Source organism: Aquarana catesbeiana, linkage group LG06 (assembly GCF_042186555.1).
Source record: "Aquarana catesbeiana isolate 2022-GZ linkage group LG06, ASM4218655v1, whole genome shotgun sequence".
Lineage (NCBI taxonomy): Eukaryota > Metazoa > Chordata > Amphibia > Anura > Ranidae > Aquarana > Aquarana catesbeiana.
Window position 1 is genome coordinate 334,791,085 of NC_133329.1, and position 23,806 is coordinate 334,814,890.

A 23,806-nucleotide genomic window follows, 5' to 3' on the forward strand; every position below is an offset into this window, starting at 1 on the left:
CTAATTAGTACCCATCAGTGCTGCCCATCAGTGCCACCTATCAGTGCTGGCAATCAGTGTTGCCTATCAGTGCTGCCTATCAGTGCCAACCAATGCCACCAATTAGTGCCCATCAGTGCTGCCTATCTTTGCTGCCTCAGTGCCTACCAATGCCACCTATCAGTGCTGCCTATCAGTTCCAGTCAGTACCACCTATCAGTGCCACCTTTCATTGCCAACCAATGCTACCTATCAGTGCTAATTAGTGGCAATCAGTGCTGCCTATCGGTGCCAATCAGTGCTGCCTATAAGTGCCAACCAATGCCACCAATTGGTGCCCACCAGTGCCGCCTATCAGTGCGAATCAGTGCTGCCCATAAGTGCTTCCAATCAGTGCCACCTATCAATGCCCACCAGTGCTGCCAATCAGTGTTGCCCATCAGTAATATCTATCAGTGACAGTGCTGCCTATCAGTGCCCATCAGTGCTGCCAATCAGGGCCCATCAGTGCTGCCAACCAGTGCTGCCTATCAGTAGCCATCAGTGCTGCCAATCAGTGCCCATGAGTGCTGCCTATCAGTGCTGCCAATCAGTGTCCATCAGTGCACTGAGTGTAGGGATGGGAAGATGAATTCAGCAGCCAGGCACATTGTCCACGGGGGGCCGGCCTGGTGGGGCACAACTGAAATCCGTTGATGTTTATTAATGCCACCTGCCGATCTTTAGTATAAAATTTTAATCACCACACTATTTACAATAAACTACTGGAGGTAAAATAAAAAAGTGTCAGTAAAAGGCTGCTAAGCACTGTTATATGTTCCCACACCACAAAAAAAAAAGTGTAGCGCTAACTTACTATTCAATAACTAAACAATAATGGTGGAACCCTCTAATGTATGGAAATCTCAATAAACTTCAATATTACCACAACACCGGACTCTGTGATTTGTAACATCACATATAATGCACATCAAACTGAAAAAAGACATAAAAAATGAAACTTGGCAGGGATGGTGGAAACCCCTCCTACAGATATTTGCCATACAGATTAACTTCAGTCATTCCAGTGATGTGTGATTTCACATGTAATACACATCAAAATGAGAATAAGACATGCATTTTTTTTTTTTTTTTAAACTTAGCAAGGCTGGTGGAAACCCCTCTATAGATAATTGCAATACAAATTTATTGGCGTATAACACTCACTTTTTCACCATGAAAATTGGGTGCAAATAGTGCATGCGTGTTATACACCAATACTTAAATTTTAGCTGCCTCGGAGGGGATAGGGAGGGGGGGCAGGATGAGCACCGTCAGATTACATACAGTGAGAATCTCCTGTTTACTTGGCGGCCTCTGTAATAGGAAGTCCCATCTCTTGGGCTGCTATGGGACCACTGTTCTGTCTATCATAGGAGATTTTCACTGTATGTAATCTGTCGGCGCTCGTCCCGCCCCCTCCCTGTCCCCTCTGGGCTGCAGATGGGCATTGATCAGGCTGCACTGATGGCAATGGTGAGGCTGCATTGATGTGGACTGATGAGGCTGCATTGATGGCACTTGTGAGGCTGCAGATGTGCATTGATCAGGCTGCATTGATGGCAATGGTGAGGCTGCAGATGGGCACTGACTGCCTGTGCGTGTTATACCCTGATGAATACGTAACTTCAGTAAGTTACTGAGGTTACAAGTGCAACAACTTTTTAGTTGGGAGGTTCACACCATTATAGCACTTCTGAATTTTAATTTTTTAGATTGTTACACCTAATTCTATATGTTTTAGTTAAAATATACACACACACACACACACACACGACGGAAAGTATTCAGACCCCCTTAAATTTTTCACTCTTTGTTATATTGCAGCCATTTGCTAAGATCATTTAAGTTAACTTTTTTCCTCATTAATATACACACAGCAACCCATATTTACAGAAAAACACAGAATTGTTGACATTTTTGCAGATTTATTAAAAAGAAAAACTGAAATATCACATGGTCCTAAGTATTTAGACCTTTTGCTGTGACACTCATATATTTAACTCAGGTGCTGTCCATTTCTTCTGATCATCCTTGAGATGGTTCTACACCTTCATTTGAGTCCAGCTGTGTTTGATTATACTGATTGGACTTGATTAGGAAAGCCACACACCTGTCTATATAAGACCTTACAGCTCACAGTGCATGTCAGAGCAAATGAGAATCATGAGGTCAAAGGAACTGCCTGAAGAGCTCAGAGACAGAATTGTGGCAAGGCACAGATCTGGCCAAGGTTACAAAAAAAAGTCTGCTGCACTTAAGGTTCCTAAGAGCACAGTGGCCTCCAAAATCCTTAAATGGAAGACGTTTGGGACGACTAGAACCCTTCCTAGAGCTGGCCGTCCAGAGTGGCTTCACAACAACTCCGTGACTGTTCTTGAATGGCCCAGCCAGAGCCCTGACTTAAACCCAATTGAGCATCTCCGGAGAGACCTAAACATGGTTGTCCACCAACGTTTACCATCCAACCTGACAGAACTGGAGAGGATCTGCAAGGAGGAATGGCAGAGGATCCCCAAATCCAGGTGTGAAAAACTTGTTGCATCTTTCCCAAAAAGACTCATGGCTGTATTAGATCAAAAGGGTGCTTCTACTAAATACTGAGCAAAGGGTCTGAATACTTAGGACTATGTGATATTTCAGTTTTCTTTTTTAATAAACCTGCAAAAATGTCAACAATTCTGTGTTTTTCTCTCAATATGGGGTGCTGTGTGTATATTAATGAGGAAAAAAATGAACTTAAATGATTTTAGCATATGGCTGCAATATAACAAAGAGTGAAAAATTTAAGGGGATCTGAATACTTTCCATCCCCACTGTGTGTGTGTGTGTGTGTGTGTGTGTATATATATATATATATATATATATATATATATATATATATATATAATTTATTTATTTATTGCTCCCACAGTTGATTTCTTCACACCAAGCTGCTTGCCTATTTTGCCTATTGCAGATTCAGTCTTCCCAGCCTGGTGCAGGTCTACAATTTTGATTCTGGTGTCCTTTGACAGCTCTTTGGTCTTCACCATAGTGGAGTGTGACTGTTTGAGGTTGTGGACAGGTGTCTTTTATACTGATAACAAGTTCAAACAGGTGCCATTAATACAGGTGGGTGGAGGACAGAATAGCCTCTTAAAGAAGAAGATACAGGTCTGTGAGAGCCAGAAATCTTGCTTGTTTGTTGTAGGTGACCAAACACTTATTTTCCACCATAATTTGCAAATAAATTCTTTCAAAAATCAGACAATGCGATTGTCTGGAATTGTTTCCACATTTTGTCTCTCATAGTTGAGGTATACCTATGATGACAATTACAGGCCTCTCTCATCTTTTTCAGTGGGAGAACTTGCACAATTGGTGGCTGACTAAATACTTTTTTGCCTCACTGTATATGCGCATGTGTGTTTGAGCTTTGGGGTGCACATCCTAATGCAATAGGCTGCGCATGCCTATGATGATGTGACAGAAGCAGCTGGATGAATTCTGCTGTGTTTAGAGATATTCCGTCAGCCCAGATTCAGCCAAATGCAGCAAAGTTAATTGGACGGCGCTTTACAGTACAGATGTACAATGATCAAAAACATACTGCAAAAGCAACCCAAGAGCTTTTAAAGGAAAAGAAGTGAAATATTCTGCAATGGCCGAGTCAGTCACCTGATCTCAACACAATTGAGCATGCATTTCACTTGCTGAAGGCAAAACTAAAGACAGAAAGGCCTACAAAGAACAACTGAAGACAGCTGCAGTTAGAGCCTGGCAAAGCATCAGAAAGGAGGAAACCCAGTCTTTGGTAATGGCCATGGGTTCCAGACTTCAGGCAGTCATTGCCAGTAAAGGCTTCTCAACAAAATATTAAAAATGAACATTTTATTTATGATTTATATTCATTTGTCCAATTATATTTGAGCCCCTGAAAATGGGGGTGTGTGTAAAAAATGGTTGCAGTTCCTAAAATTTGTACTTGATATTTATATTCAACCTCTTGAATTAAAGCTGAAAGTCTGCACTTCAAATTCATTTGGATTGTTTCATTTTAATTTTATCCTGGTGGCATACAGAGCCAAAAGTATGAAAGTTGTGCCTGTATACAAATTATATATGTACCAAACTGAACATTTAGAGATGCAGTGCTGGACATCACAGCAAACACTTAAAGCTGACATTTTTAGACTGTTATATATGGAACATTTTTTAGCTGTGGTTGTAGAATTGTATGTAATTTGGTATTCTGCTAACGTCTTTCAGAGCCAAGGTCAAGTCACAAAAATATCTAGTCAGATAGACAATGTACCAACAACCTCCATTTTCATATTCTTACCTCCCTATTCCTGTTATCAATTATACAAGGTGTCTAAATATGTCTGTGTGGTCTAACGGGCACCAGAGGTAGATCCAGTTCAGTTTGCAGTCAGGGCTCAGTAAAAGAATTAGTCAGATACACACATTCTTCTAGTGCAGCACATGTCTGGGCGAGGACACTTGTGCTAAGTGGTGTAGCTGTTACTAAACTATGGCAAAATAGATCACTGGAGTGAGCGGGAAGAAAGCAGCATTTTTACTAAGGTGTTTTTAAGGGCACTTCCAAGCATTTATAAGCCACAATTAATGACCTACATGAGTAAAGTATTATAAAGACATAAAAATGTGTCGGCCTTCAAATGGATCTTAAAAGGACTTTGTCAGGAGTAAAAATTAAAAAAAAAGCCCTGTTGAAAAGCTTCTGATGGAAGTATCCATTCTCAAAGTCATTTGTTCTAAGCCAGTGACTTGTGATTTACCCCTAGTGAAACTAAATAGGTTCAGCTGCTTCCATCAGAGCCTTGGGAAAGACCCTCAAGCAAAAAAATTGTTAATCAAAAACACACATAAATTAAATTGAACTAGACACATTTTCTCTAAAACAAACGGACCCCCCTCCACTCAGTGCGATCTCGCTATTGAGTAGGTTTCCATTGGATAGTGAGGTGGTATGACAAAGCTCAGAGCGAAGTTGAGACCTGGTTGTAGGATCAGGGAAACCAGCTGCTTAAATGAGGATCTGAATACAAACCACTTTAAGATACATGCTCGGAAGTGTTGTTATCCATTAACAAGTCAGATTTATTAAACATTTTTAGCTCTCTATTAAAGCAGGGATTTGTAGTTCTATACATTTCTTAGCTGCCCCCCTTTACCTTAGTTCCTGGATCCACACCAATGAACACACACACAAGTTGCTTTTCTATTTAGTGCAGAACACTCCCAAACTTTTATCTATTCACCCCATCACCCTTGGGGTCTATAACGAACCTTTCTTTAAACAAAATTTTACATAAAAAAAAACGTTCATTGTGAGCTGTGTAAATCTGGCTGTTTTGTGAAATGTCTCCTATTTGCACATTTAGACTTGAATTCCTGTGGAATGGCAGAGAACCCAGTGCGGCTGTAGAGGAGACCCGGCTGCCAGAAGAAATCCGCATGACATGCCACCAGTTTGTACAATACCACAAAGACCTGTGTGTTAGGAATATCGTAAAGGAGAGAAGGTATTTCCACTGTCACTGAGCTGGAGAGCTATACTAATAACATGTCACCTTGTCATCTAAAAATAATACCCAAAATATTACGAACACCAGTTACTGTTCTACCGTGTCATTCACTGTATTTAGTTCTCTGTAAAATTAAGCCTACCAAATCTGAGAGGATTACACCAATGACTGGTTCTCAACATTTTAGTGCAGGGTAACATTTTTTGGGACTGTTGTCTTGATACTGGCTTCTCTACCTAGTGAGTCAGAGACCTAAAACAAGTATGCTTCCAATGAAGTGCAAAAAGTCTTAAAATGTCACTAAACCCACATCATAAACTATCGATAAATGGTGTATTACATGCTGTTCATACTATCACAGTCTCTATGAGATTCACTTTCTGTATTCTGCAATAAACCTGGTTGATCCTGCTGCTCTCTATCTCCCCCTTCTGTTAATGTCCCTAATTCAGATAGGAATTTTGCAGCTGTTTTGGCAACTCTGCACATGCTCAGTTTTCAGTGAGGTTCTATTTCTTCCCTATCACATCTGAGCAGCCAATGTGACTATAGAGTCACACATGTAGGTGTTTACACAGTTGTAAATGACAGCCCACACCCTCCCTCCTCCTCCATGCCCACTAACCAGCTAAACACAATGTGGGTGGAATATTCTATGTAGATTAATGGAGGCTTAACCACTTCAGCCCCGGAAGGATTTACCCCCTTCTTGATCAGAGCACTTTTTGTGATTCTGCACTGCGTCGCTTTAACTGAAAATTGCGCAGTCGTGCGTCGTGGCTCCGAAACAAAATTGACGTCCTTTTTTTTCCCACAAATAGAGCTTTCTTTTGGTGGTATTTGATCATCTCTGCGATTTTAATTTTTTGCGCCATAAACAAAATAAGAGCGCCAATTTTGAAAAAAACGCATTATTTTTTACATTTTGCTATAATAATTATCCCCAAAAAATATATAAAAAAACATTTTTTTTCCTCAATTTAGGCCGATCCGTATTCTTCTACATATTTTTGGTAAAAAAAAAAATCGCAATAAGCGTTTATTGATTTGTTTGCGTAAAAGTTATAGCGTTTACAAAATAGGGGATAGTTTTATGGCATTTTTATTAATTTTTTTTTTTTTTTTTTACTAGTAATGGCGGCGATCAGCGATTTTTATTGTGACTGCGACGTTATGGCGGACATTTTTGACACATTTTTGGGACCATTTTCATCTATACAGCAATCAGTGCTATAAAAATGCATTGATTCCTGTATAAATGACACTGGCAGTGAAGGGGTTAACCACTAGGGGGCGGGGAGGGGTTAAGTGTGTCCTAGGGGAGTGATTTCTAACTGTCGGGGATGGGCTGGTGTGTGACGTCACTGATCTCTGCTCCAATGACAGGGAGCAGAGATCGAGTGACACTTGTCACTAGGCAGAACGGGGAGATGCTGTTTACAACGGCATCTCCCCGTTCGTCCTCTTCGTGAGGCGATTGCGCGTATGCCCGCGGTGATCGAGTCCGCGGGACCTGCAACCTGACTCACAGAGATCGCGGCAGGCGCGCGCACACGGCGGCAAATTCATAGTAACGTACGGGTACGTTACTTTGCACAGCCGCGCCATTCTGCCGACGTAACTGTACAGGAGCCGGTCGGGAACCGGTTAAAGTGATACTAAAGTTTTTTGGGGTTTTTTTTTTTAGTTAGTAACAAACATGTTATACTTACCTGCCCTGTGCAATGGATTTGCACAGAGCAGCACAGATCCCCCCCTTCTCAGGTTCTTCTTAAGTGCTCCTGGCCCCTCCCTCCTGTTGAATGCCCCCACAGCAAGCAGCTTGCTATGGGGGCACCTGAGCTGTGTCCATTCAGACACAGAGCCGCAGCCCAGACCCGCCCCCTCTCTCTCCTCATTGGCTGACTAACAGCAGCAGGAGCCAATGGCACCGCTCTGCTGTCTCAGCCAATGACAAGGGGCAACATTGCATGATCTAGATGGAACTCAGATAAGTATTAGGGGGGCCTGCTGCACACAGAAGGCTTGTTATCTTAAAGCATAGAATGCTTCTGCCTTTACAATCACTTTAACTTCCCTCTTATTCTAAGACGCAGCCTGGAGGGGCGTGACATAGCCTGTGACTGGCAGAAATCCGCCCACACCATGTTATTTCCACAAAATAATAAAGATTTGATTTCAAATATATATTTAGATGACCATTTAAAACTGTTTGTTTATTGATATTATTTATTTTTACTGCTGTTTTTTTTTTTTTTAACGTGACCAGCAATAGAGGACTAGAAGCTCCTCCTGCTTGTTTCCCTGCAGACAGTCTGGGAAAAATTTGGGTCATGTGACAGCTGTATATTGATTAGGAAAAAGTTATTTCAATGTTTGTTTTTTTTATTAAAATAATTACAGTGCCATCATCCACATACAGAAATATAAGAGACCATGTAAATTAAACAGTATGTGTTTAGTATCTCCCATCCTGCATAGTGTTTCGGGGAGTGACTAACTAAGAAGAATATTTAGCAATCGCCAATGATTTCCCTCTTATTTCCTCCTAGGTTCACCTCTTAAAGGGTTTGTAAACCCCTCCTTTTAAAAAAATAAAATAAAAAAATAACAAACATGTCATACTTGCCTCCTCTGTGCAGTTCATTTTGCACAGAGTGGCCCCGATCGTCCTCTTCTGGGGTCACCTGGCGGAGCTGGTAGCTCTTACCCGCAACAGGTGTCCACGTTGGAGAAACGCTCTCCTTGGTGAACACCCATGCAGGCGTGCTCCCGAGTCCTGCTTCTGCGTGTATTCACAAAGAAAGCGAGACTCGGCCCCACGTTATTGGATTTGATTGACAGCAGTGGGAGCCAATGGCTGCGTTGCTATCAATATATCCAATCAAGAGCTGAGACAATGGGCAGAGAGAAAGAGCACGTCTCCACCGAGGGAACGAATGGGCTCAGGTGAGTAAACCGGGGGGACTGGACAGTGTCAGAAGTTTTTATACCTTAATGCATAGGATGCATTAAGGTGAAAAAACACGAGGGTTTACAACCCTTTAAAATGTATACAGTGGTACATACCAAACAGTAATGCCCCAGGTGGACAAAGGTGTTTTACTTCATAATTTTTTCTAATGCATGTTGCTTTTGTAGCAAGTCTGTATTCATCCCTTTTCTTGCCATTTCCTCCTCGCTTCCTTCATTTCTGTTTCTTGTTTGCTTTCCTGACTGTAACAGTCTGCAGTTTAATTTGCACTACATGTAAATCTTGTTCTATTTGTCCACAGAGCCATATCACATATATTATAAATATATATATATTACAAATTAATATTTCACATTTTCCATTTACAATCAGTAAGTGGTGCAGTTTAGTCCATTTTTTTTCAGCACATCTGCTGAGCTATTTTACTACATTTCTGTGAACAGTTTGTAATTATCGATTGACAACACAGATGAGAGAGAGGACAGGCACCCCCTTTCAAGCTCCTAAAGCTCAATATAAGGCTTTAGTTGGAGAAGGTCAGTAAAGTAGACAGCCATCGCTGTGCTTTCTTTTTTGGACAATGATATAGAGCAGCCCCCTCTCTTCTAGGAAGGCTTCACAGGATTTTGGAGTGTGTTCTTGCAGATTCAGCCATAAGACCATGCTGAAACAGAAAAGCGGCCTTCCCCCAAACTTTTTCCACAATGGTTAGAAGTAAACTGTTGTTTAAAATGTTAATATACATTTACAGCACCCTTCACTGGAAACACCCTAAAGTGAGATTTAAAGTCTCGTTTTTTTTTTTTTTTAGTTAAAAACATGTTATACTTACCTGCTCTGTGAAGTGGTTCTGCTCAGTGGAGCCCAGATCCTCCTCTTCTTGGGTCACTCTTTGGTGCTTCTGGCCCCTCCCTCCTGTTGAGTGCCTCTCCAGCAAGCAGCTTGCTATGGGGGCAACCGAGCCAAGCCGCAGCTTCCTGTGTCCATTCAGACACGGAGACGCGGCGTTCATCTACTATTTTCATCTCGATCCAGTCTGGTCATGTGATCTCCCCTGTGTCAGCTATTGGCTCCTGCAGGTGAGAGGAGAGTACGTTCCAACAATGGCTAATAAAGCCTGGCGAGGTGAACTCACTCATAGGCTTCAATGGTCCATCCTTTGCTGGTGCTTTCTCCTCTTTCCTGAAGCGGTGCTGGCTGACATAGGGGAACCAGATCATGTGACCAAACTGGAGCGGACTGAAAATGGAGAAGTATATACATCTTTTTTAAGCCCCGTACGCACGGGCAGAATACCGGTCGACATTCTGACTGTGTGTATGTCAGACGTGCATGCTTGAAAACCTGACCAGCACTCTCAGCCAATGGCAGGGTTCTTGGGGGGGGGGGGGGGATGCGGGCGTCCCCCCTGTCAGCACACAACAGCTCAGCGGGGGAGATCGCTGGACTAACCTCGCATGGTTACAGCAGCTTCCGACCAGAGCTGCGGGGTTGCACAAAAAAAAAAAAAAACTGTAGTGTATGTACCAGGCATTACACGTTTGCTGGTAAAGGTGTTAGAAGTAGGGGGCTCAGGTTTAAGGCCAATTCCACTTTATATTTGTTACAGTAGAATTACAAATGTGCCATTTGGAAGCTCTCTAGGATCACAAACCCTTCTGGTCTATGTATTTATGGTCACTACTAAGCTACATTATGTAAAGCAAAACAGTGAAGGCTCCCATTGCATTATTAGACTTTTTTTTTTTATTCCTTGCTTCAGACATATGGTGGACATGGTGAGATGTGGCCATGAACAGGAGCAAAACTAAATTTGTATGGGTACCTGACAATTAGGAGCTTAGGGGTGTCATGGTATTTCATGGAAATAATCATACATTTTTCTAAACTTTGAATTGGAACTGTTACATGCCCGTTAATAATATTAATAATAATAATAATAATAACAATACACGTCTCCCAAACCCTACATCAATATGTGTTCTTTCCAAATTGTAGACTATTCCAGTTGGCTCCTACAGCTTATACACAAATGTATTTTTAGTTCATGCTCTTCCCACTCCCCCTTACTGGCTTCTAATGTTCTATGACCCTGTACTGATCTAACCTGCCTATATCATGCTATCCTATTTTCCCTCTTATTTTTCTTTACCTGCTGCCAATCACAGCCCTGGCACAAGAGTTACAGAGCATTTGGGTGAATCATTCCTTTGACACACAGGTGTGGTGCCAGGAACTCCGCTATAATCTTCTGGGGCTCGGATTTGGTGAGCTGGCTTGTTGAAGTGGGATTATCTTCCGATCGTGGCGAAGCAGTTAAGTATGGAGAGAGACTGCTGAAAGGAGGCATCATTCAGCATATCACAGACGAATACGAATTTCGAGATGAAAACCTCTACTACCGCATGATGAAAACTAGACGTGTCCCATACCAGAGAAGATGACACATCTGCAGTTTTGTGTACTTGTTTCCATTGTCTTGGATATTGTATGTCTTAATACTTGTATCTAACATTTCTGAAGACACCATTAACATAAGCACGCTGACGTGTTTGTGTTTATAGCTATGCAAAATCATCAGGGTTGGCTGTTTAAAGCCTTGGTAAACCTGGCACTGTTAAAAGTATTGTGATCGCCGTGGAAAAGGCCACAGAACTAGTTTGCGGCTCAGCTTGTACTGTATGTGTGCTCAAGCTAGTCCCTGCTGCAGAGAACCAATGTGAAAAAGCACACAGGGGTTGATTTACTAAAACTGGAGAGTGCAAAAATCTGGTGCAGCGCTGCATAATAGCCATTCAGTTTTAGCTTGTTTAGTTAAGCTGTGCCAATAAAACCTGGAAGCTTATTGGCTACAATGCAGAGCTGCCCCAAATTTTGTGCCCCTCATTTTTAATAAGTCAACTTCACAGTGACTGCTCACCTAGGGGTAAAATCTGCCACCTGGAGTTCCTGCCCCTCTTGTGTCTAATACAAACTCTCCATTTACTCCTATGGTAGAAACCAAGAGGTGGAGTTGGTCTGCTGCTTTCATAATTGGAAACGGCACTGACCATGCTCTAAAGCCATTCACTTTTGCCACTGGAGCTTTTGGTCTGTTCTTTGTCAAAATAATCCATCTAACACTGAATTGGCATTGTTGGGTGGGTTATGGCTTTGAAGCACAATGAAACCCTTGCGATTTTCTTATTAATTTATTTACTAAGTATTTTTTGGGGGTTTTAACTGAAGGAAAAAAAAAAACATTTTATGATGACTAACAAAGCTAAACACTGCTAGAACTGTACATACAACGTACCCAAATGTCAACATTTGATTAAATGTAGGGGTAAATTTTGCATTATTAATTTAGTTACCTCTGCCATATGGTGAGGATTCCCCAACCTTAGTGCTCACACTTTCTTTGAGTAGCTTGGTGGACTATTCATGTATGTTCAGTCATTTGTAGGACTTGTTCACTCGGCTGCCTCAATCTCAGAATAAATAGGACAGCACCGAGTACTGCTCTGCCCTATAGAGTATCATGTTATTTGTCCCCACTGAGCCTAGATTACCATGGGAAGGGGACAAAATAGTGCATTATGTTTTGCTTGTCCCAAGCTACTCCTGATAATTGCAGGCTGGGCACACATAGGGGGATTTTTTTATTTTATTTGTGCAATCATCGCTTTACATGCATTTGCATTACAGTGCTCACAAATATCCAGCAGTTCTGTTTTCCTAGTCTTTCTGCATCTCTATTCCTGTCTAATTAAAATGTGATGAGGATATGAGGACACTTAGCACTACCGAGCCTTTTCATAGATGTACTATCATCTTGTTGGCTACAACATTCCTTTCTCTATACAAGGTAGAGATGTGGGCAATGATCTTCAGTTTGGTGCACTACACATATTTTACTGCAGAATGGACAGACTTTTAAATTTAGAGGCTCAGTTGCCTAAGACATTGCTTGGTGAATTGAGCCTCATGTTTCGCTGCAGCAAACTATATATATACTGTGTGCCATCCATAAGATAATATATTTATCATCATATATTTTTTTTTATCTTTTGAACTGCTGTCGGATGACTTGGGTCCTTATTTATAATATAGAACAGATGGCACTATCTGCAGACATGGACTACTCCACAGTACACCTCCATTTTGTATTTCATTCAAAAAATGCAGAGTGTGATGAGGGGCCTGCCGGGGCCTTCAGAGTGTTTTCTGCAGAGAACAGTTCAGGATAGGAAAGCCCTGTCACATGACTAGCCAGTCATGTGATAGGTTTCCTGTTCCATGCATTTTTTTTGTTGTTATGGATTCAAAATGAATGGGACTTTGCTTTTGAGTTCTAAAGCAAAGGACACAGCAAGCTATTTTGTAAAGCACAATACTGTGCTTGATAAAAAAAAAAAAAAAAGCTAGAATTTTTACTTTGAGGCTGGGTTCACACTTAGTGCGGATGCAGCTGACAGCAGGAGTTCGGCGTTCCCTGTTCTCCATTTCAGGGACAAATCGGAGCCCGAATTTTTGCCTAAATTCGGACCTGAAACGGAGCCAAAGACGCTCAGGACCCCTGTGCAATTCGCTCTGTGGCCACCACGGAGATGAGTGAACCATCTCCACTGAGAGCCGGCAGACTCTCATGTCATACGAATTAGATGCAAGGAGACCCTCATCCAATGCGCACTAGTGTGAACCCAGCCTTAAAGAAATGGTATGAGCCTAGTTAAGCCATAACAATGATTTATAAATTGGCACCTCAGGAGTGTGTAACCAGCAGTAAACTGTGTACATCCTTCACCTCTGTCTGCTGTATAGTCTTTTAAATATGTTGCGGTTGGTTATGTTGAGTGGAGCTGTTTGGCCATGCAAGGCACCTTTATGTAAATTCTTATGTTGCATGGCATAAGGGTCCATGCACACCAATTCTTTTTGGCAGAAAAGAAAACGCCTATATAGAGAATTTTGTACAGGCGTTTAGCATTTTTTTTCTGCCGGAAAACTCCTTTAAAATGCAAACCAGAAGGTTTTTTTTGCCTGCTTCCAAACATCCTAATATGCATGGACATAGGATAACATTGAGCTGCTTTTACAGGCAAAACACAAATTTTCCTGAAAAAGCAGCTTTTTTTTTTTTTTAAGCCCAGTGTGCATGGACCCTAATAGTGTCTTTTAGGAATTTAAAGCTTACTTAAAGAGAATACCTCGTTTTTGAATGTATATTTTTAGAGATATTGTAATTTGCAACTTTAAACATGTAAAGTTTTTAAAACATTGCACATTGTTAGTTTGTAAATGCACATGGGGTAGTCATATTGTTGTATTAACAACTGCGCTTTACTGTTACTCTACGACAAGTCTGTTAGTCTGCTCATAATAACTGAAAACAGATTCTCACTATGGCTAATTTCTCTTGTCTCAGCGATCGTGTAGCATGATTGCTGCCTGCTATACAGAAATCTACAACTGTGATGCAGTATTAAATGTGGCGTTTGATACATTTTTTACGTTTTAGAGCTCTTCCATTTTTCAGTGTCAAATGAAAATTATAACACGAATGCTGTATCACATAAATCTCTGCATTTAAGTGGCCATAAACATGAGATGACCATTTTCAGATGTGAGGAAACATTCTCCATTTTGTTGTCACCCTTACTTAGGACCAGGGCTGACAGCCTTTAGGCTTGTCAATGTTACCAGTGTGAGACCCTTCTGAGATCATTCAGCATTTATGGACATGTGCATTTGACTTTCTTCAAAGTGGATTTTGAATTCCCATTGACTTGTATAAGAATACAGACACATTTGAAGAGAACCAAAGCCCATTGACACAGGCGCTTAGCTGACCAGTCTGGACTTTTTGTTCCCCCTCTAAGGTAAAGCATTTTTGGCTACCCTCCCTTCATGTACTTGTAATAACAACTACACAGTGCTGCTGTAAAATATTTTGTACATAATCTGAATATATTTATTAACAAATTTAATATATTATGTTTAGTTTTCTATAGAAATGTTGTTTAAAACCGTACATATTTTAAACAATGAGAACAATGGCTTTAACTAATTCCACACGGAAGCACCTCAGGGTACGACTGTGCGAAGGGCCGTCTTTGCCTGCGCGGGATGCACATGTTTTCTGTGCCTCCACATGCCAGGTATTCCCATTCATGTCTATTGAGACATAGCAGCTGCATGGACATAGCCACTGGTCGCAATTTGACAGCCGTGTGGCCTGGGACGCACACTGTCTGTGTTCGGTGACATGCAGCTGCATGGCTGACAAATTGGGACCAGTGGCTGTGTTCGTGCAGACAGACAGCGTGGCTTAGCCCCGCCCCATGCTCCCTTGTCACGGGATTCGATTGACAGCAGCAGGCGACAATGGCTCCCGCTGCTTCCTCTCGGTCCTGTGAGGAGAGAACAAGCAGAGAAAGATGCAGCTCTCAGGCACAGCGCTGGATTGACATAGGGCTCAGATAAGCATAAGGGGAGGGGCTGGAGGGATCCTAATAATATCAAAACCTCAATAAGAGGACAGCCATGACCGCACAGAAAGGAGCACACATGGTATCATATAGAATTTTACAAGTATTTGTTACTTGTATCGCATGTGCTCCTTTCTGTGCCATTAACCACTTAAACCCCGGACCATTTGGCTGGCCAAAGACCAGAGCACTTTTTGCAATTCGGCACTGCTCCCAAACAAAATTGATGCCCTTTTTTCCCCAAAAATAGAGCTGTCTTTTAGTGGTATTTGATCACCTCTGCATTTTTTATTTTTTGCGCTATAAACAAAAACATAGCATCAATTTTGAAAAAAAAAGCATTATTTTTTACTATAATAAATATCCTCAAAAAATATATTAAAAAAAAACATTTTTTTCCTCAGTTTAGGCTGATACGTATTCTACATATTTTGGGTAAAAAAAAAAAAAAGGCGCAATAAGCATTTATTGATTGGTTTGCGTATAAGTTATAGCGTCTACAAAATAGGGGATAGTTTTATGGCATTTTTATTCATTTTTTTTTTTTTGGCGGCGATCATTGATTTTTATCGTGACTGCGACATTATGGCAGACAGGACACTTGGCGCTATTTTGGGACCATTCACATTTATACAGTGATCAGTGCGATTAAAAATACATTGATTACTGTGTAATGCCTTGTACATATGACCGGTTTTGCCGTCGGAATAAACTTCGAAGGTTTCTCCGACGGAATGCCATTCAAGCGGTTTTGCCTACACATGGTCAAACCAAAGTCCGACCAAACACGGACGTACAGCACATACGATGGGACTAAAAAAAGGACGTTCAATAGCCAGTAGCCAATAGCTTCTGTCTCATACTTGCTTCAGAGCATGCGTCGTTTTTGGTCCGTCGGCCCAGCATACAAACGATTGGTTTTCCCGATAGCAATTGGTTCCGTTGGAAATATTTAGAACATGTTCCATTTCTAGGTCCGTCAGAATTTTCGAAAAAAAAAAGTCCCGATGCGGCATACACACAATCGGAATAGACGATGAAAAGTTTCCGTTGGACTTTTTGTGTCGGACATTCCGCTCGTGTGTACGCGGCATAAATGTGGCTGGCAGTGAAGGGGTTAAGTGTGTCCTAGGGAGTGATTCTTAGACCTCTTTCACACTGGGGGCGTTTTCAGGCCCAAGGGCTTTCACACTGGAGTGGTGTGCTGGCAGGGCGTCAGAAAAAGTCCTGCCAGCAGCTTTTTTGGAGCGGGGAACTCACCGCTCCTCCATGGCTGCTCCCCATTAAATTCAACGGGGCAGCGCTGCGATACCGGCGGCGTTTTGCGGGCGGATTTAACCCCTTTTCGGCCGCTAGCAAGGGGTTAAAACCGCCCCGTTAATGGCCAAATAGCGCCGCTAAAGCAACAGTAAAGCGGCGCTAAAAATAGCGCTGCTTTACCGCTGACACCCGGGGCGGCTCGGTGTGAAAGGGGTCTAAGTGTGAGGGGGCTGGGCTATGTGTGACATGACACCGATCACTGCTCCCCAAGGAGCAGTGATCAGTGTCAGTGTTGCTAGGCAAAACGGGGAAATGCTTGTTTACATCAACATTTCCCTGTTCTTCCTGTCCATGAGACGATCACGGGTGTCCCCGCGATCACACTCACGCCGCAAACAGCTTCTTTAAGGGCAACGTACAGGTACGTTATTATGCCTGTATGCGCCCTTCTGCCGATGTATATTGGCGTGAGCCGGTCGGAAAACGGTTAAAGTCCGACCTTTTTTTTGGGAGTTATGATGTTGTTATGATCCCCTTAGCCCCTCCTTATACTTACCTGAGCCTGATCTCCAGCCAGCGCTGTGTTAAATTCTATAAGGGCGTGGTACTGGAGTAGCCCTAAATACAGGGGGTCCCCTGGTTACAAACAAGTTAGGGACTGTAGGTTTGTTCTTAAGTTGAATCTGTTTGTAATTCAGAACAGGTACATTTTTTAAGTGTAGCTCCAGCCAGAAAAAATATTTTTAAGTTTTTTGGGTAGCATAGGGAAGGGTTAACACCCCTGTAACATTTGTTTTGCTGTGCGTGCCCCTGTTCAGAAGATTTTATCTCACTTTCTGTCCCAATGACAATTGGATTTTGAAAATGTTGGCTTGTTGTGCAAACAAACCTTGGTGGTAAAGCATCAGTGGAGGTACCTTTTCCCCATAATAGCTCTTACAGGAGTGAATTTCCCTTCCTAGGGGTAGATTTCCTCTCACTTCCTGTTGTCTCCCTCCGTTTGTAAGTAGGAGTTGTTTGTAAGTCGGATGTTTGTAACTAGGGGACCCCCTGTATTAGGGATCCTAATATCCTAATAACAGAAGTTTTTTTTACCTGAATGCATTAAAGTTAAAAAACTTAGACCTTTAAAACTACTTTATTGCTTTAGTTAAGACAGTTTGATGCTTATGCATTTCAATTTCCTGACTCAATGGCAAACACTTATGCAAATTCATAAACAGCAAGAAGTGCCAAAATTAAGCCATATGATTTTATTGTGACATATAAAGTAGCAAGTAAATATAAATTCTACTTCAGAACTTTAATGCATTAATGTTCAACTAGTTATTAGCTGGTGGTCAATAATGGTACAATATTTGTTATGTTGTAGTTTTGATCTTGGGGTTAGAGCATTCCTGGGTGGCTTCGGCCTCTCTTCTACAAATATATGATGAAATGTCAAACACCCGAATGAATTATTTCCCTGCCAGAATGAACCGACCACTGCTTAGACTGAAACATACTGTAGTAGTTTGCCTTATGTACAGTAAGCAGGGCTGTTTTCTAGCAGTAGTATCAGTGACTTTCTTTCTACTGGTAAATAAAAAGTCACTGCATCTCAGCCATTTATGCCTAGCACACACTGGCCGAATGTCGGGAGACATCTGCTGGTTCAATAAAAACTGGCCAACATTCGGCCCATGTGTAGGTCAGCCAGTAGAATGGCTCAAAAAACTGGCCGACATTTGGCCCGCGTGTATGTCAGCCGGTCTAATAGAAGCTGGCTGAGCATGTTGGAAACCAGCAGCTGGGAGGGGGGAGAACACAAAAGCGCAGCGGGGGAGATTGCTGTACTAACGTTGGATCATTAGTACAGAGGCTCTGACCGATCTTTTTTTTTTTTTCTCCCCCCTTCAACCCGCTATTAGTGTGTACCAGGCTTTAGTAGAAGCCATGCATTTTTATCAGAGAATGCAAGGCTTCCTCTGATTGGCTGAGTTGGGTAGATGATATCACAATCTCCACCACGAACAGCCAGAAGAAGCCTTGTATTCACTGATTATAAAAAAAAAAAAAAAAAAAACAAAAAAAAACAAGGCACCACCTGAATGGTGGGTATGTGGTTTGGGCAACTCTTTTGTACATCTTGGAGTAGAAGGGAAGTCTCTGGTACCTCTGCCAGAACACAGAGCTGCTTACTGTACAAAGACAAGCTACTACAGTATATTACAGCCTATCCAGCAGTCAGTCTTATCTGGCATGCAAAGAATTAGTTTGGTCCAAATTAATTGTTTACAGTGCCAGGAAACCTGGAATTTTCTTTGAAGTACTGATCACATGGTCTTAGCCAAATAAGCTTGGGGAGCAATGGATTAGCAGAGTTAACCAGTCACCACTATGCCTGACCTCTGATCCAGACTTTTATCAGAGACCACGTGACTAGCACCAGAGGAGATACAAGTTTACAGGATGCCACACTTCTGACCTGTCCCCATTATTACTCAAGAAACTGATTTTATTTATAAAAAGTTAGATTTAGTACATAGGTCCCAATAAAACGAAATATTGGGTTGCCAAGTGGAGCTTTGACTGTTTAATGAGTTTGAATATAAGCACACTGATCACTTACAGTACTTAAAAATATTGTACTATCTATAACTGTTCGCTGCAGAAATGTAAAACATCTACCACTAAATATGACTGATGTTGAACTCTAAAGTATGATGCCATGCTCTGAATCATTTTGTACAAACACAAGAACCATTACATATATTATGTCCAGTGTGATTTTTTTTTTTTTTTTTTATTGACCCCAAAAAAAGCTGCAATATTTGCATATGCAACAAAATATCCATACAAATTCAGCCTGGCTTGTGCTTGTTTTCACCCAAGAGCTCCCTCTAATAAAAATACAGTTGGATTATTTTACTTGATTGTTTTTGTTTTTAAATGAAGCACTGATATGTACAATTACATAAACTCTGCAGATCACTATTTTGTACCATTCACATCAATTGTGCATAGTGCAAGAAATAACCATGGCAGAAAACATATATTGACATCAGTGGTAAATATTACAAAGCCTGAAAATTAAAGGAAATTTCAACTTTCATAAATAAGTTTGAAAATCTATAACCGGTATGTGCCACAAACACTTGCCTGCAAGGGGTGTTGAACTCTACCAAGCAGTTGATTAATAACCCAGACCCTGCTGAACAGAAGATTTCAGGGCTAGCCTGGAATGTGACATTTGGGCACTGAACTCTGCATTGTGGCACTTTCTGGACCTTTGTATTTAATTTGAGCTGCACAGTGATCTCCAGATCCAAACCTGTGGCACAGCCTCTAGTGCGACTCTGAGGGCTCACACAGGTCTGTGCTCAACAGTGTCTTCTACAACTCCTGTGGGGTGGGGCTGAAACCACAAGACCTGTTTTGCCCACTTAAGATTTCTTGCTGTTTTGTGCACATTTAATGGCGCAATCTGCTCTGAGGCTCTAAACCCCGCTCTGCCACTATCCACAACAAACTCTAATACCGCGTACACACGAGCGGACTTTACGGCAGACTTTGCCCGACAGACTTTTCGAATGAACGGACTTGCCTACACACAATCAATCAACCAAAGTCCGTCGAATTCGTACGTGATGACGTACGACCGGACTAAAATAAGTAAGTTCATAGCCAGTAGCCAATAGCTGCCCTAGCGTGGCTTTTTGTCCGTCGAACTAGCATACAGACGAGCGGACTTTTCGACCGGACTCGAGTCCGTCGGATAGATTTGAAACGTTTCAAATATAAGTCAGTCCAACTTTTGAGAAAACAAAGTCCGTTGGAGCCCACACACGATCGAATTGTCCGACGAAATCCCGTCCGCCGGGCAAAGTCTGCCGTAAAGTCCGCTCGTGTGTATGCGGCATTACTCTGACCCTGCTGGGCCTCCATCCCTAATGTGCCTAAAGCCCCTTTTACCATCTCTGATTCAGTATCCTCAGTCTACTCCTGAAGAGAATATCTGAGCAAATTTCATACAACTCAGATTTATGAGGCGTTTTCCTATCTGAGGACTGAAAACAACCTATAGAAACATGGACCCTCCTGACAATGTCGAGAAGCTGTTTCCCTTTGAAAGAGAATTTATTGCTAAGTATTCCCTGTCCACCGTGTAGACACTCTAGTCCTGTCCAGTTAAACATACCCCTGAATCTGAACAAGTTGAAGATGTTCTTCCCTTGGTGATTTCACCAACAAAACAATTGGACTTTCCACTTACAGTAGGTTTGTTTGAATTAATTGAAGAGGTGTTGTAGGCAGTGAATTAGATTTGTGAATCCATGTCACTATGGTTAAAATCTTTTAACGTGGACCCCTCCAAAGCAAACCCTTGTGTCCTGGTAATCTTGAAACAAATGTCTAGAGCCCTGTGTTTCAGATGTGATGGCCTTTTACAAGTATCTAAGCTCATCTATTGCATAAAAGTGATGTCTGTTCATATGCATAGGGCAGTTTGGCTACATGCCTTGGACATCAAGGCTACACCCAAAGAACATCTGATTCACTTGCCCTTTAAGGAAAGGCATCTCGGGAGCTGCACTTGACAAGGTCATTCCAAATACTACTGGGAGTCAGACTGAGTGCCTGCCTCAATGCAGGAGATGAGTAGATGGAACCTCAATCTTTATTACTGCAGTAGTACCTCAAAAGCAACTACTATCGACCTCCCTCTCAAAGCCCTCTGTCTCATCTGCATGAAGGTGCACCCCAACGTTTGTAAGTGGGGACCTATTTGTTCATCCTACTAGGTCCCTTGGTAACTAACCTTTTTACAGTTTGGATGCTCAGGCTTTGCTCTGTATAGACTCTTGAATCAGGCATCTTCTTCAGCAGCATCCCAGATTTATTTGGGTTCCTCACACCTGATTTCTGGTAGAAGCGTATCTTTGTGAATGATAGCTTTTTTTTTTAAATTGCAGGTGGTTGCTCCCCTTTTAATGCTTAATTCTCCATGGCATTAACCCTTCCCTGAGGGACCTCTTGTACTACAAGGTCAACCATAGCACTGACCATTTAGTCCACCCTATTGACATTACTTAGGAACACTCAGTAGACCTCCCCTGAAGAGTGAGTTACCTAGATTTTCTCAGTTTATGCTGAGGGTCCTATTGTCTGTAACACTTGTCTAGCTACAAATTGGTGGAACTGCCCGCCTCAAATCCTCACTATAAAGCTTACTCTCTGTGGACTTTTTACCACTTATAGTTTGTAGCAGATTCTTCCCATTTACCCCTGTTGCCCTACTGCAGATTTTCTGCAGTGTCCTTAATACTTGACGATAGTACCTCTTCTATGACCAAACTGGTCTTCTGAGTAAGTCTCCCAAGATTCCTTCCTCTTTCCCATCATCAATTTCTAGTGCTAGAATTATTACCCCCTCGCTTCTTGGTGGAGGATTCTGGGAGGTATGTTAGACAACTGATTAAGCAAGGTGGCAGCGTGGCTACCACACCCGTAAAACACCAATGGGTGTTGGATGAAGGGATTCCTTTCTCATCCCGCTCGTCCAGAGGATCTTCCATGTTGGTTTTTATTATATATTCTCACCTCTGCCTACCCTTTTCTACAGTTAGTGATCACCTTAAGTGACACTAAACAATATCCTTGTTGTCCAAAATTAATCCATACACTCCCACTACTTAAGAGAAGTACCGGTTGACAAAACCAACATACATACTCACCTAGATGGCTGCAGCATTTATCTGATCCTGCAGCTGTCCTCTGCCAGCTCTACACTGAGAACTGAGCGATCAAAGACCGCTGGTCTTCAGTGAGCCAGTGACTGTCATTCTTACTGGAGCACAGGGCTGTGGCGGTGACAGGAGCAGCTGGCTCCAGACTAAAGCGTAGAGGGATCTTCTGGCTTATCAGCGCTCAGTTCAAAATCCTGCATCTCTGATGGTATGGGGGTGCAGCTTGCACATCTGGAAAGGCACCTTCAATGCTGAATGATATATCCAGGTTTTAGAGCAGTATATGCTCCCATCTAGACAACATATTTTTCAAGGAAGGCTCTGCATATTTCAGTAGGACAATGCTAAACTGCATACTTCAGCTTTGACAACATTATCACTTCATAATAGAGTTCATGCACTTAACTAGCCTGCCTGCAGTCCTGGCCTTTCACCAATTAAAAATACTTTGCACATCTTAACCAAAAAAAAAATTTGACAAAGAAGACCCAGGGCTATTGAGCAGGTAGAATGCTTTATCAGGCAAGAATGAAACAACATTTCTCTCCCAAAACTCCAGCAACTGGTCTCCTCAATTCCCAGACGTTCACAGTGTTGTTAAAACGAAAAGCAGATGCTACACTGTGGTAATATGGCTCTGTCCCCACTTTGAGATGTGTTGCTGCCATCAATTTCAAAATTACCTTATTTTTCTCTGAAAATTGTAAACTTGCTCAGTTTAAACATTTGATATGTTTTCTATTGTAAATAAAATATGGGTTTATGAGATGTGCAATGACTTGCAAAACGTTTTTATGTAGACTTTTACACAGTGTCCCAACTTTTTTGGAATTGGGGTTGTACGTGGCTGGCTTGTTTTTTGTTGCCAGTGAGCCCAACCTCCTGAATACAGCAGTATGATTTGACCGTTTAAGAATGTCCTAACATTCCTGTATCTCTCAGTGAAAAAAAATAGATTTTACAGAAAAGCATAATGCAACATATTGAAAAATATATTTAGGCCTTATTAACAACAGCACTACTGTGTGCTTTTTAAAAAGCAGCCAAAGTCACCTGGGAAGTATAAACAACTTTTAAGCCTTCCAGATCACGTTTTTCCTACATTTTTAATGGTCCCTGCCTTATACCAGAATTATCCATGTCCAGAGCATCTAATCAGAACCTGCTTGCATAGAATTATACTTTAAGTGCAGCTAGTCACGCATTGCGAGTGGTCTTCTTCGAAAAATCAATACATGCATTTAGAAAATGTCCTCTAAATTTTGTGTGCGTTTCTCGACCCGCACTGCCACCACGATCTGCATGCAGGTGCCAATGTAATGTTAATGGCACCCAAATGCAGTGCATTTGCAGACACCAAATTGCATAGTACTACAGTACCATGCGATTTGGAGCAGCGCATTTTTAAAAGTAGCGCATGTGCTACTTTTTCCTGTGTACCACTGCACAGGAAGGTGGGGGTTCAAACCTGTGTGAACCGACCCTTAGTGATTATATGTACCGTTTTTTACATATCTTATTAATATTTCTCTGTTACTAAAGAAAAAAAAAAAAAAGGTAAGTAGCTGATCCAAAATAGCCAATGGCACTATGGCTTGAGATATTTGGTGTGGAGAAACTCAAATGGCCTGCACAGACACCCCTGACTTTAACCCTATTGAACACCTTTGGGAGGATTTGGAACATGGGATTGCGAGAAGTCTTTTCATCTAACACAAGTACTCGATACCACAAATTGTTCTAGTTTAATGGCCACAAAATTCCACAGACACACTACAATATTTTGTAGAAAGCCTTCCCATTAGTGTGCAAGTCACAGGG

The 23,806-nt window shown here is 41.8% G+C and overlaps 1 protein-coding gene across 2 annotated transcripts in view; it reads left to right on the top strand.

The window, feature by feature from the left end:
* GPR155 (G protein-coupled receptor 155) overlaps positions 1-19,166 on the top strand; it is a 93,677-nt gene extending 74,511 nt beyond the window's left edge. The window contains exons 15-16 of one of the 2 annotated variants that reach the window (XM_073633865.1): positions 5,409-5,549; positions 10,695-10,830. In XM_073633865.1, the coding sequence (XP_073489966.1) occupies positions 5,409-5,549; positions 10,695-10,740 (187 nt within the window). In that variant the 3' untranslated portion in view covers positions 10,741-10,830. Of the gene's footprint in view, positions 1-5,408; positions 5,550-10,694 lie in introns of both variants that reach the window. The other variant, XM_073633864.1, reaches the window with a different exon arrangement.
* The last annotated feature ends 4,640 nt before the right edge of the window (positions 19,167-23,806 follow it).